Raw genomic sequence first — 15,121 nt, forward strand, 5'->3', positions numbered from 1 at the left:
AAAAAAAAAAAAATAGAATTAAAAGAGACAAATGAACAAAGCAAACAAAAGGAAAACGAGCAACCACAACTCCAAATAACGTCCATGTTCAGAAAGGGCCTTCTTTGTCGCACCTTCCTCTTTATGATGCGCCAAATGTTCTCTATAGGTGAAAGATCTGGACTGCAGACTGGCCATTTCAGTACCCGGATCCTTCTCCTACGCAGCCATGATGTTGTGATTGATGCAGAATGTAGTCTGGCATTATCTTGTTGAAAAATGCAGGGTCTCCCTGAAAGAGATGACGTCTGGATGGGAGCATATGTTGTTCTAGAACTTGAATATATTTTTCTGCATTGACGGTGCCTTTCCAGACATGCAAGCTGCCCATGCCACACGCACTCATGCAACCCCATACCATCAGAGATGCAGGCTTCTGAACTGAGCGTTGATAACAACTTGGGTTGTCCTAGACCTCTTTGGTCCGGATGACATGGCATCCCACATTTCCAAAAAGAACTTCGAATCGTGACTCGTCTGACAACAGAACAGTCTTCCATTTGCCACACTCCATTTTAAATTATCCCTGGCCCAGTGAAAACGCCTGAGCTTGTGGATCTTGCTTAGATATGGCTTCTTCTTTGCACTGTAGAGTGTCAGCTGGCAACGGCGGATGGCACGGTGGATTGTGTTCACTGACAATGGTTTCTGGAAGTATTCCTGAGCCCATTCTGTGATTTCCTTTACAGTAGCATTCCTGTTTGTGGTGCAGTGTCGTTTAAGGGCCCGGAGATCACGGGCATCCAGTATGGGTTTACGCCCTTGACCCTTACGCACAGAGATTGTTCCAGATTCTCTGAATCTTTGGATGATGTTATGCACAGTTGATGATGATAACTCCAAAGTCTTTGCAATTTTTTGGTGGGTAACACCTTTCTGATATTGCTCCACTATCTTTCTGCGCAACATTGTGGGAATTGGTGATCCTCTACCCATCTTGGCTTCTGAGAGACACTGCCACTCTGAGAAGCTCTTTTTATACCCAATCATGTTGCCAATTAACCTAATTAGTGTTAATTGGTCTTCCAGCTCTTCGTTATGCTCAAATTTACTTTTTCCAGCCTCTTATTGCTACATGTCCCAACTTTTTTGGGATTTGTTGACACCATGTAATTTTGAATCAACATATTTTTCCTTTGAAATGATACATTTTCTCGGATTAAACTTTTGATCTGTCATCTACGTTCTATTCTGAATAAAATATTGACATTTGCCATCTCCACATCATTGCATTCAATTTTTATTCACAATTTGTTTAGTGTCCCAACTTTTTTGCAATCTGGTTTGTAATAACTTAGCTGATGTCTCAAATACACTGCCGCACTTGTAGGCCCTGCAACCAACTGCTAATATTTCATAACCACAGGTCATAGCCAAGTTTGCGATTTTGGTATTTCTGGATGATCTGAGGATAAACTCTTAAATGTGTATCAAAGTACCCACAAATTGTACCTTAGGGTGTTGTGCTTCCATAGCCTTCTTGCCATCCCAAGCCCAGCTCCTCTTGGTGAAGTAGTTCACTGTTGCGAACTCAATGAGGGCAGAAAAGACAAAAGCATAGCAGACGGCAATGAACCAGTCCATGGCTGTAGCATAGGCCACTTTGGGGAGCGAGTTCCTCGCACTGATGCTAAGGGTGGTCATGGTCAGCACAGTGGTCACCCCTGGGTGCAAACAAAGTTAGACATGACGATTTTAAATTTAGTTTTTATGAGCCAGCTGGAAACAAATGACAGACTGGCCTCACTCAGTGAAGGTGGGCACTTTAATAACTCCTAACTGTCAGCTTGTGCAGTGCTGCTGCTCAGTGAGCGACTGTTATTATTCTCCCTGGTATGAATGCGCATGATGGAAATATTACCCAGTTAAATAAGAAGTTTTTTTACTTTTTTTTTTTAAGGATTAGTACGTAAGCAGCTTCACTCACCAAAAACAGTTCTGGCAGGAACTGACTCTCTGTTCAGCCAAAATGACACCTGGGACAGGATTACAGTCATGAAACATGGCATATACGTCTGGATGACAAAATATCCAATCTTCCTCTTCAGGAAGAAATGGGCCATCATCACTGTATACTGTCCTGAGGGGAAAGAAGCAAATAAAAAGGATATAAGGTTAGATAAGGACAACAAACAACAGCGTCCTAATAACAGAAATATCTACTTAAAGATGCACTTTGAGAATAGAGGAATTATTAATGTGCGACTTGACCTCCTTACTGAACAAAAGATGTTTAGTCTACCGCATTGGGCATGTCTTTATTTTAGAACAAACTACCAGCTGTGTGATCAAAAAAACAAGTAAACTGGCTGCAATGGTGCTTAGTCACTGGATAAAAGGAATGAAAAGTGTCATTTGAGAAGCTCCCCTTCTTTCCACTATTCTACCATTAGACTAATGAAATAATCAGAGGTGTTGGAGACTGGTGAAAATGTGTAAAGAGAACATTTCAGTTAAACATAACAGCAAAATGAACCTGACTTCAGGTCTGTTATTAAAAGGAAAAATTAGCGTAAGTGGTGTTAATTACTGTGAGAACACGAGAATAGATTATTATGCAGTTAATGTCTGGGTTCAACAATGGGCCATGACAGTGGGAGGTAAAAAGTGTGTTGAGAGGTGGGAAGTGGGAGGACAGAATACTCTGCTAAACAACAGAAGATTGCATTTGAGGGTTTTAAATAAAAATCTCCATTGCCAGCAGCAGTTTGTGACTGCAGGTGCTGGTAAACTATGAAAAACCTAATGACTGTATTCCATACACTGGGGCACACGTACACAAGCCGCTCTCTCTCTCCCTCACAAACACACACACACACACACACACACACAAACAGAGTAATACATGATACATGAGGCTTTCTCCAGGCACAATCGGATTTTTGAACCTCCCTAATCCCTGGTTACAATCTGCATCCTGCCATCAGTGAGTGCAAAGAGAGGGAGTTAAAAAGCAGGGGGGGGGGGGGGTTGAGGGGGGTGCTGAGCCTTCCTGTCTTGGGATCCATTGCTGAGCTCCAAACCCCGCCCCTTTCCACCCTGCCAATCCAGGCTCTAACACACGTAGACACAGTCAAACACACATGAAGGATGATCTCTAGCTGTTGACACACACCTCAGCGCACGCTCTAAGCCACGGAGACGGACACTCATTGCTTCTAATCACTGGTGGGATGGAGGGGGGATAGCCGTGTAGATATATCTCCATACCTCTTTTTTTCTTTTTATGTTGTTTTTCTTTCTTTTTATTTTTCTGGTACCTCCAACGCTCTTCATGGAACTGACTGGCTTGGGGAGGACAGAAAAAGCAATTCAGAAAGCGCGCTGAACTCATCAGCTGACATCAGCTTAAAACCGGGGGGAATTTCTCTATTTTGCAGCTGCCCTGTGTTGAGGACGAACGGCCACTACGCACACTTATCAACGTCACTGTCACTGCCATGCCTCGATCTGGAGTTCCCCAGCATGCTTAGTTCTCTCTTCTACCTAATCGCTCAGGCCTTCTGATGCCTTCATGACTCCAGGCCACCTGGTTCACAACTACCCAGTCCACTTCTACACCTGCTGGAATCATCCAGACACATCCCTTGCAAAGGGTTACCTTTGCACTTGATGCATGGATCCTGAAAGGACCGGGGGCAAAGGAAAGAGGAAGACCATGCTCCTCTGGTGGATTTTACTTTTCTCCCAAGGATCTGTATTTCACAGTGTTTGTGGGGAACTCCCTTTTGTGTCAAGCAACAATGCAGCCATGCTGGTAAACTGGTGAGTTGGAGGGAAACTGTTTTGCCCTGTTTTGCCAAAGCTGTGTGCACAGCATTTAAAATGATTTATTATTCTCTGGAAAATGTCCTTCTAGATCATTTAACTTCTTAACACCCGGTAAGTCAGTGTCAATGCATCAAGTGTCAGGGTTAGACATAATGGGAGGGGTAGTGGTAGTGTTTTTATAGTACCTTAAAAGAAAAGTATTAAGATACAAACTAAAAAAAACTGTTCATTAGATATTTGCTAGACATTAAGGCTAACACCAAGCCCATTCCTAACCCTAAATGGGTTACTGGTGACCAGATGGGTCTTCAGAGGTTCACAGGATATGGCGTTTTGTCCCAACACTGACGTCGCAAAGGTTCCTGACAAGCCCTGAGGTCCCTGCAAACTGTAGACGTAACTGTTGCTAGAGTAAGCCTTATCTGCTTTTAGAGTCAGGGAGTTATTTAAGGAAAGTATCTGAGACGGAAGAAGCCGTGACCCTAAAGATGTCAGGTCTTTAAAGAAAAACTCCCTCACTTATCTCCACTTTCACATCCTCAAGGGGGAGTGCCTCAGATTAGTGTTGTAATTAAAGTCAAACACCATCCAGCATCTGACACACAAAACGTCATGAATACTGTTCATTAGCTACTTTTAGCTAGTCCCGTATTCACAAGGGGTCACAACATGTAGCGCCACACACTTGCTTTCGCAGATCTGTACACCAGATATCCTTCCTGACACAACCGAGAGACGTGTTTCCTCTCAGACTCAAACCAGGAATATCTGGCTTGCTAGGCAAATGTATAAGCCACTGTATTATGGAGCCACTCATTATCAATGTTCATTGTCAAGAAATAGCTAATATTACTAAATGTAACTGCTTAGCAACCACCAGGTGGTCCCATCTGGAGTTATGGTTAGAGATCAAATTTGTTAAAGTTTTTTCTTGTCTGGAAAGGCCCAGTTGAAAAGCTTTTCACTGAAAAACTGTAATGCCAAAGTGTATTCTTCTCTGAAAGTGTGTCCTTTTGCTTGTGGCTAAAAAAAACCCCAAACCGTAACCCTAGGTGGACATGGCAAACGAGGTTAATCTTAAATCTCAAACTGTATCCCTGCATACAGTTAGACATAAAGGTTTTGACAGATGCAATGTTACAGGTTAGGACTGCATCTATAAAATTATTTGTTAACAAGACTGAAATGTTTTCCTCCACTATTACTCTACATACTAACATGTTGGACTAAAGCCATTCAGTTGAGGCGATCAGATTTCCTTGTATTACTGTGGTCTTCAAACTTTTAGGACCATGTAACAGAACAACTGCTATATATATTTAAGAAAAGAAAATTTCAGAAAGTAGAACCTCTAATTCCCATCTGTCACTGCACCCTCGGTAACACCTGTTCACTGCATTCAATATTTCATTTAACACAATAGGGAAAAGTGCAAGATCAAAAACCAGAGCTCAGATCTGGCACATCTTAGAGTGTCATATTTGGTCTGTCAAAGTTATTAGTGAGAGAGTCAAAGATATAAACAGTAAATTAACCTTCTGGGCTGAATGTGACCCCAGAGCTCAAGCTCATCAGCAATCTCCACCACTGATTTGGGCAGTTTCCAGACAGAAGCTTTGAGCTGCATGAATGATTTACCGCCTTTGGTCCTGGAGATAAATGGAATTCTCGGATAATGTTTAGCTTTTTGTGGTAGCAGGCACGACACCAGATGGTGGCTCGATGATTTGGGTAATATCATTAGTACTATCAAATACAACATATGAACATAAATACTGTATCATAGTTATTATACTTAGAGTATATATTGTTTATATCTGATCAGCCATATGAGAAGGAATCGGTTGGATTAATTTATCTCCAAAGGGTTGGATGATGCGACATTCTTACAACTTCATTTGACAAGAAATTTAGATACTGTGCTATTTTGGTTTGCTCTGACTTTTTGCACACCCATGTGCACAGCCACATGGTCTACATCCAGCCTCAGCCCTCTATATGTTAAGTTGGGGGCTGGGTGGCTATATTTTAGAACAATTTTTGTGCAAGTACAAGTGATTTGTTTATATTTGTTCAAAAACTCAAATCACTTACACCTGCTTTAGGGTTTTCTGGGTGGTGTTAGTGGCAGAAATATGCAACTAAGCAAACAAAAAATGATCCAAATGGAGATGCTTTAAACAAATTTTAATAGTTTGAAGTAGACCATTTACTAATTTTTGAAAATCACATAATTTAGCATGTGGCTAAACCTACACTAAACTCTAAGTCAAAAACAGGTTGCTAGCAACCTGGTGGATATTAACAGGTTAAGCACATAACTCAGTAATTGGCCCTAAATGTAAACACAGGTTTGTAAAGATCAGTGAAACAGCTTCCATGTACAGTGGATGAATTTCTCACCATTTTTTTCCTTTTACTGTAACTACATTACTGTGTCTTTAAACCAGGTTTCTAGAATCAACTACACCGTAAAAAAAAAAAAATCCTAAAAAAAACAGTAATATTCTGGCAGCTGGGGCGCCAAAATAATAACAGAAAATAACAGAAAATAACTTTCTCATGAAAATACAGTTATTTTCAGTAATGACAATACAGTTTGTTGCCCTAATTTTACATGGGATTTTGCCTTTTTCAAGTGCTTTTAAACATTAAATTAGGTACATTTTAATGTGATCAACCAATGAAATTACCTATAAACAAGGTCAATGAATGCGGCAATATGAATAATAATACTTAAATGTACAGAAGTATACAGTTAACAGTTGGTTTAAATAATAATAATGGATTGCATTCATATAGCGCTTTTTGAGACCCTCAAAGTGCTTTACAATTCCACTTTATAATTCCCCTCTGGCCATCACCAGTAGGTGGTAGGTGAAGTGTCTTGCCCAAGGACACAACGAGTGTCCGAGCCGGGGATCGAACCGGCAATCTTCTGATTACAAGGCGAACTGCCAACTCTTGAGCCACAATTGCCCTAAATAACAATAATAATTATTATTATTTGATGTAAAAAAAGTTAAGAATCATTTTATTTTTTCCATAGCATTACATTTGAATTAAACAGTTCAATCTTTCAAATAACGGACAAATATTTGTGAAATTATGATACATTTGTGAATGTATTTTAACAATCTAAATATGCATATGTACAGACAGATACATTTAAAAAACAAGAAAATTATGTTTTATTACATTTACAGTGATTTTACGTTGATTTACATTTGAAATGTAAAATCACAACCTATTTATGTATATTTAATGATATTCTAGAAGAACAGTACAAAACTGTAAAATATACAGTAACATACTTTTATATTACATTTTTTTTACAGTGTAGTCAACCAAATGCTTTTCAGTGCAGCAGTTAGAAACTAGACTTATGTAACTCTTGGCTTCTTGCAAAAGTATTCACATTTGCAAGAAGCCACCATTTAACCTCTTCACATCCACCTGTCATAGGGTTAGAGCTGGGTTTGTTTTAACCAAATGCTAAGCTGTTGAAATTTTAAGATCTTACCTTTCAAATTAAGTGTCATCTACACTTTTGGGCTAAAATTGACCCTCAACCTAGTAGATCCTAGAAATAAACATGCAGTTACTCTGTGAGCTACTAGCTTCTACCATTAACTAGCACATTAATTAACATGTCAAACCATTCAGTGTTATAACCTACTAGCCAGGCAGTCATCAGTCCTTTAACCAACAAGAGCTTTAGCCTTTCACTTAAACCATTGAGTCACCAAGCAAATATTTAAAGAGCTGTGGTACGCAAATAAAAAAAGGAGGGGAAATCCACACTTTTAATAACGGTTCTACTAGATACTAGAGGAAAGTGTATTACAGTTTGGTTTTACATAAGAGTATTAAGCAGATGACTTTCAACACCCACACCACACCCTACCAGCCCCACGTGTCAAAGTGAGGCCGTCCAATCCCAGGCCACACACAAACACACACACTTTTTTTTTTACTCTAGCTTGGCAAAGACCTAAATTGTTATTATCATGATTATTTTTTCACTTAAATCGTTTCCTGTATAATCACCTTAAAGTAAAATGTCTCCTGTAAAAGCAACCCGGTTTAACGCTTCACCTTAAAGCCTAAAAACTTTAAAGTCCTAACCCCCACAATAAAGAAGTAACTTCTGGTCCTCCAGCTTATTGTCACAATGACCCTGCTGTGTGACTGTCACAGTGACGACATTTGATACAAAGATAAATATACAAATGCACACACCAGCAAACACACAGACACACCCAGCCAATCCCTCACTGAGCTGTGATGTCATCTTCTTATGCAAAAGCTGATGGGTGGTTGGATGGGGGATTAACCCTAGGACTCAGGTCTCTCTCGATTTGTGTATGTGTGCATGTGCGCGCATGCTTCTATGTGTGTGCGTGTGTGCAGGGATAAGTGTTGTTTGACAGGGCTGTCCGAGCCTGTAGACAGCTGGTTGTGAGAGGGATAGGCTACTCTGCACTAGCCTCCACTCATTGACTCTTAACTACTGATAATGTTTCCCACATTTCCTCTCCACCTCGCAGCACATCCATTTCTCCCTACAGTGTTTATCTTCCCTAATCTAGAATTAGTTACATCACCTTAACTAATTCGTACCGTGCAACATAATTCACCTCAGTGCTAATGAAAAATACACAATGCAATGCTTGCACTATGTTCTGATTGAGGTTTCTTTATTTAATGAAAATAATAAATAATTAACAATTTTTTAAAAATTTTATAACTTAAAAAAAGTTTTGAACAGTGGCAGTTTTCATAATGTTTGTACACAACACAACATATTTGAAGTTGAACAATCAATGTTAAATTAACCCAAAGTTGAATTTAACCTCTTAAATCCAGATGTTAAGGGGTTAAGAAAAAATATAGATTTGACTAATGAACTAATTACATTCTTATGTACCGTCCCTTTTTTAGAGAATTAAATGTAGTGCAATAATTTAATATAATCGTAATAAAATCTTTTTTAAACTTTGTCAGTGATCCTTTGATGATGACTTCCTGAAGTCTGGAATCCGTTGCCAATCAGCAGAGAAAAGGTTTCCCGCCGAGGCTTTTACTGTAGCAGTGTTTAGTTGCTGCCTGCACAATAGTCCACCTTTTTTTATATTTTTCAAAATCTCCTGGGTTACTTTTGTCAGCATGGTCTGGCTCATTGTTCATCTGTTCGCTGAGATGACATCCAGTTAACTTGACTGCAAGTCGCTCAGTGTGTACACACACTGCTCAGTACACTTTTGTTTTGTCAAATCACCAACAAACACCTGTGACCTAGTGTCATAGGAAGCTATGTGTACCCCTGCATCAAATTGTCTCTACTTTATTCAGATTATGAGTCATTTTAGATCTTTTTTCCTTTTGTTTCTTCCCAGCTCTGCTGTATTTTCATCTGTCCAGCAAGCTAGCGTGGCTAGCTAAACATAAATGTTTTGCATCTTGCAATCAATGCAGTGACTTCCACACTTGGTGCATCCTGTGGGGGTTTTTTTGTCTTTCCCGTGGAAATGATCTTGCCAACATCCACCACTTTTGTCTTTTATGGATTTAAGGACCTGTTTCTGTTGACGAGCTCTCCAATGCTTTCTTTTTTTCTCAGCAAGAGCCGAACTGCTGATTTGACAAGTTTCTGCTCCCTTTCAGATATGTTTGTTTTCCAGTCTAAGGATAGAATATTCTCTTTGCCTTAAGAGGTCCTTCAACCTTTGCTTCAGTTCACAGAAACAACTTCCAAATGCAAATGCCACACTTGGAATCATCTCTGGACCTTTAACCTGCTTAACTTGTGAAAAAATACAGAAATAAGCCAGAGTCAACTCCCCAATAATATTTTAGCTCCAGAAAATAGGGCAGTTTGTATATAAATACAGCTGATGCAATATTTTTGTCCGAATCCTTAAATTAAAGCTAAACGTCGGCATTTCAGTTGCATCTGTTTCATTAAATCTGCTCTGATGGTAAACAAATATGCTGACAAAGGTCTCTACACCTGTAAAAAAGAGCTAACTCAGAATTATTACTTAAATAACAGATGGTACAAGTAGTTTATAACATCATATGGTTTTAATTGTTTTTGTACAGTAGTTGAGGTTTATGGACGAAGAGTGAATCCCGATAAATAAAAAACAACTAACACAAATAGAAACAGATGGGTCATCAATGAACTCATTTTAAATGGTATGTTTGGGCTCTTTGTAAAAAGATGCTTTTCAAACACAAAGTGTTTGAAAATGCCAAATGTTACATCACGTACACTCGTACACTCGTACACTGTGTTTTAAGGAAACTAGACAAGTGTAGGACAAAAGAAGATGAACAGGACATGAATACCATCTTAATGTCCTCACAGAATCAACATGGAAATTGGCCCATTTGCTGTTTGCCAGTGTCAAGGATAGCCTCAAGCCATTTTTGAGGAAAAGAAGGGCCAAACTTTACAAAAACTGGACCCAAAATTATTTCAACGTGTCTTATGTTGTGATGAATCCAAGCAAATTTAAAGGTTTCAGTTGAACTTGTCATTATTATGTGTAATCAACATAATAGTGTAAGTGTAAGTGCCTACAGTCATCGATAAAACACACCGGACAAAAAAGCCTGAACAAAAAGCAGCCACTTGCTCCAAAGCAAGCAAGTGATATTGGGGATCTTCTCAATGATAGAATGATGAGCGCAGCAAAGTATTGTCAGATTTTCATCGACCAAACAATACATTTAAAAAACATCTGATTGGCAACAGCTTTAATAAACACACAATGGAACATGATCGGTGATGGATTGGCCTCCCCAGAGCCCCTATCTTAACATTAAGCAGAGTGGCGTCATGACAGAGAACAAACCAAAAACAGCCAACATCCAAAGATAAGCTTTGAATGTTCTTCAAGAGACCTATTCCTGAAGACTACATAAAGAAAGCTAGCTTAAAATAGTTCAGGCTATGTTGAAGAATAAAGGCGCTCATACCAAATATTTGACATTTTCAACTTGTTGTTTTATGCATACTCTGTTTTTGCCTTATTCTGTATTTTCATTTATGTTTGCTAATATTTCAGTAAATCACTCTACTTATTTTTCCATTTTCCTGCCAAAAGATAAATTTTATAGGTTGTTCAAAACAACCTAGTTCATAGGTACAGTTTTGATGCCACTGAATATTTACAGTTTTGTTGTGATGCTAGCTGAAGCGATGAAGCTAACATTAGCTTGCCATTGTATCACCACAGTTATGATGAAGAAATAAAGTTCCCATATTAAATGTGGACATGTAGACAATGTTGTAATACTATGTTTGTATGAATACAATCTTCCACTAATAACCAGTACTCGAGTTAGAAACAGTAACTGCTAGCTTGTTGCGTAGCTAAACTGCATTAACACCAGCAACATATGTAAGTATCCTTACATGCCTACACAAATGGGCTAAACTAAGTTAAACTAAACTATTGGTTAAACTAAGCTTTACAAAACTCCTGTAATTTGTAGCATGATCAAGTAAGCAGTATTGGATTTGTTGTGTGTGTTAATAATTAGAAAATTATTGAATATTTCTATCCTTATTAATGAGTGGTGTAGTGTTTGTCCCGTTGACAGCTTGTATTTGTGTTCAACGGTAATAGTTAAGTCATCCTATTTTTGTTTTTATTGTACTATGTATCCTATACAGTAACTGTCTACTGGGGCTCCAGTTCTTATATTGCTGTGTTACCTAATCTCTATTTTTTCCCCTAATATCACAAAATATTCCATCATTTGGGATTAAGTATATTACTTTTATCTCTGCCACAACTTATTTCACTAATCCATCCATTCTTAATACTTTGCTACTAGCAATAGAAGCACACTGCTGTTAATATTATTACTACAGAGTTATTAAAATAGCACATACCCCTGCTTGTGTGTATATCCTCTGTGTTAGCACTTTGTCCAACAAGATGATACTGATTGAGTCTGGAGCCATCCTCTGCCACCACCACAGATTCTTTAGCTCCCTCAGTCCAAGTGTAGACGACTTCTGACACAGGATAGGCATCTGAGAGACAGACAGGAAAGATTATTCTGATTTAAGTGTTTTGCTCGTAATATGATGACATTCAAAGTGGAAGTGAAACCCTGTTTGTTTACAGCAGAGTAGATTATTAACATATTAGAGTGAGTTACAACCCTGTCATCACTCATTATGTGTAGCTCCCCGTGTGTGGAGCTGATGCAGAGCCTCTCTAGCACTTTTTGATTAGACTGCAGGCTTGAGGCCAAGAGCAGAATTTGTCTAGTATGTCTGTAAAATGTGTGTGTGTGCGTGTGTGCTGGAGGGGGGGATTTTTTAGTCTATTTTTGCTTAAACCACACTTCTGGGTCAGGGGTGAGCTTCCCTGTCAGCAGCCGGACCCAGACGGAGTCAGATTAACCAAAATGTGTTGCATCACACTTGTGATGAAAACAGAGAGAAAACCGTGTAACATCTCTGGCTATTACACTGATTCATGTTGAATACTGCAGCATAGCTGAACATTGATCTATCATGGCCCTCTTTTAACACCCCCCCCCCCCCCCAAAAAAAAAAAAACCCCACAAAACAAAAAAAACTAACAACAACTTTGAGGAGGAGAAAATGGTGAAAGGAAAAGAGAGAAAACAAAAACTTAATCATGGTCATGTCAAGATTTGGAAAAGATTGGCGAATACTATGGAAAGCCTTTGAGAAGCAGAAAGTTTAAGGTGGGAGACAGGGAGAGGAATTATCTGCAGAGAGGAAAAATAATGAGGGAGGAGGGCCCAATTACACTAGACACCTTCATTTTGCATTTATTCTTTACTTTTGATGCTTTCCAAAGGCTGCATATTTCATACTGGGGACAGAAAACAGTGATTAGTTCTTTGGCAGTGATAAACAACTTTTAAAGAGGCGTGCACGGTGAAATTGGTGCAGCCAAGTGTTGTTCCCTCATCAAGAGATTTCTGGAGGCATGAAAAAGACAATTATGCACATTAAATCTATTAATACAACACAAGAAGAGCTGAAATTCCATTAAAACAACTTATTATGCTGACTATCACAAACACAACTGAAAGCCTGGGTTGTTCTTGCGTAACAGTAGGCCGGCAGATCACATCTTGACCTGAGTATTTCCATTCTAGGTGTTCACTTGGCAGATGGGTAGTGCTCCAGACTGTATGTAGTGTTTAAAATTGGGCATGGTCAGGCCAAAGGCCGAGACCTTTAATTGGAGGGTAGTTAGATTGCGATAAGGGATTACTGGTGAATTTCATTAGGCAGAGGAAAAGCTAAACACTTTGGCAGGAAACACAGTGCACCTCTGCCAACTTCTAAACACTTTACGCTTAACGCTTTGCTGCTCTTTCCTTATGGGTGAAGCAAAAGCAGCTACAGCTCAGTCGGAGTCATAAATTACTGCAGTTCCACACACTCTAAGTGCAGCTGTCTGAATTATTAAAGAAAGTAAAAGCAGACAATTTCAAAAGGCAAAGTGTGTTTTCCCTTACAAGTTACTGACAAATCAATATTCAGTAGGGCATACACGTCAAATAAAAGCAATACTTGCCGCATACTGTAGTAACTGAGCATTTAAAGGTTGAGGAGCATGTTAATTCCATCAATTATGTTACTTAAGTTTATTTCTGGTGAAAACTAGTTGAAAATTCTCTGTAGCTGGATGCACAGGCTAGGCAGATATTAGCAGCTCAGGCGTGGTGAGTTATCATACATGTAGGCTTTCTGTCTCATAAAGAGCTCCTTTATGGTTGTTTTAAAAAGATACTTGAATTGTTATGGAGTTAGCTAGCTAGATGTTTAACCTATTGGTTCTCACTGTCAGCTAGCCCATTTGTGCTGTCGTTGACTGTTTCAGCTATCACCTGCAGTACATATAAGGTATATAAGCAATACTATGCAAGAGCCTTGAGCAACCCGTTGTTCTGCATATTTAGCTAAGGAAATGGGAAATAGGTGCAGCAATTTCTTGAAATGTACAGTATACAGCTTATAAGGTCTAAACAAGTTTGAAAGTCCACAGCTGACATCACCACCTTTATTCTTCAATATAGCCTAAAGTTCCTTAGACAAGATTTCTTGTAATTTCTTCAGGTAGTCTTCAGAAATAGTTCTCCAGGCTTCTCTGCTGCCTTTTCTTCTGTTCTCTGTCATGACGATTTCTGGGGAGGCCAATCCATCCTGATAGTGTTGTATTGTGTGTTCATCTATCCAATTATGCTGTTACTGCATTGACAGTGTGTTTGCGATCATTGTCATGCTGAAAACTGAAGCTGCTGCCAAACAGAAGCTTTCCAGGTGGTATAGCATGGTGGATCAAAATCTGATGGAATTGTTCTGTTCGCAATTGCATCAATTTTGGAAACATCCCCAACACCACTGCCTGAAATACAGCTCCAAACCATGAAAGAGACTCCACCATGTTTTACAGATGATTGTAGACATGCACTGAGGTTAACTCTATCCTGTCAGAGTATAGCATCAAGTCAGTTAAACTTATGGGGATAAAGATCTGGTCAGTTAAGAGGGAGAGGGGGGGTGTTAATCAGTTTAAATTGCTTTGGTGTTAATGAAATGAACCACTGGTGCACCAAAGCGGCAACAATGACACAACCCCCAAACAGGAATGATTTTACAGCTCGAGGCTACTGGCATTTTTTCCCTCCTCCTTCTTTCTGACTGTTCACTAGTTTTTGATTTGACTAGGGTCGCTTTCTCTATTGGTAGCATGAGATGATACCTGGACCCTACAGAGGTTGCACAGGTAGACAGGAAAGAACAATCCTAGTCATGAACGACCTTCACCATCAAACGACCACCCAATTACCTACTTTTTCTAAACATGAACGTTCCTCTCTGGCATTGTAGCCACCAAGCTGAGTAGGCACATGAGCCAACACATAAGCACAAGTCAGAAAGGCATTAGAAATACAAACAGAGGGCAAAAAGCACCAGCTCCTTGTTGATAGAGCAGTACAACTGGCCTCTAATATGAGGCAGACCAACTTGAGCATCAACTTGAATCTCATCTCTCCAGAATATTTTCATCTCGTTTATTTGCTGATGAAAGGGTCAGTACTTTTCATCATAGGTTTTTTTTCTCGTGCATTAGTTTTTAGTTAGTTATTGCCTTGTTTTGGTCTGAAAAAAGGTCCTTGATGAAAACTATACCGGAAATTATTGGTTAATAAGATTATCACTGCTCGTGTAAATCATCTCTCTTTGTATTTGTTGCAACAATAAAAAAAGACTTTGATTTGCCATTATGACCTGGCTGAT

At 39.2% G+C, this 15,121-nt stretch overlaps 2 protein-coding genes across 5 annotated transcripts in view; one reads left to right on the forward strand and one right to left on the reverse strand.

Moving 5' to 3' along the window:
- LOC101488117 (gamma-aminobutyric acid receptor subunit alpha-5) overlaps positions 1–15,121 on the reverse strand; it is a 48,402-nt gene that overhangs the window by 8,988 nt on the left and 24,293 nt on the right. For both annotated transcript variants that reach the window (XM_076880771.1, XM_004552595.4), the window contains exons 7-9: positions 11,720–11,863; positions 1,967–2,119; positions 1,492–1,703 (exon numbers count right to left, since the gene is read on the reverse strand). In XM_076880771.1, coding sequence (XP_076736886.1) covers positions 1,492–1,703; positions 1,967–2,119; positions 11,720–11,863 — 509 coding nt within the window. The remainder of the gene's footprint in view (positions 1–1,491; positions 1,704–1,966; positions 2,120–11,719; positions 11,864–15,121) is intronic.
- The window catches only part of LOC101487468 (gamma-aminobutyric acid receptor subunit beta-3), a 94,981-nt gene continuing 83,003 nt past the window's right edge, over positions 3,144–15,121 (forward strand). For all 3 annotated transcript variants that reach the window (XM_076880770.1, XM_004552592.3, XM_004552593.3), the window contains exon 1: positions 3,144–3,804. Coding sequence is in view for 2 of the 3 variants with exons in the window: in XM_004552592.3 (XP_004552649.1) it covers positions 3,656–3,804 (149 nt within the window). In the remaining variant the exon portion in view is untranslated. The remainder of the gene's footprint in view (positions 3,805–15,121) is intronic.

This window comes from Maylandia zebra, linkage group LG23 (assembly GCF_041146795.1).
Source record: "Maylandia zebra isolate NMK-2024a linkage group LG23, Mzebra_GT3a, whole genome shotgun sequence".
NCBI lineage: Eukaryota > Metazoa > Chordata > Actinopteri > Cichliformes > Cichlidae > Maylandia > Maylandia zebra.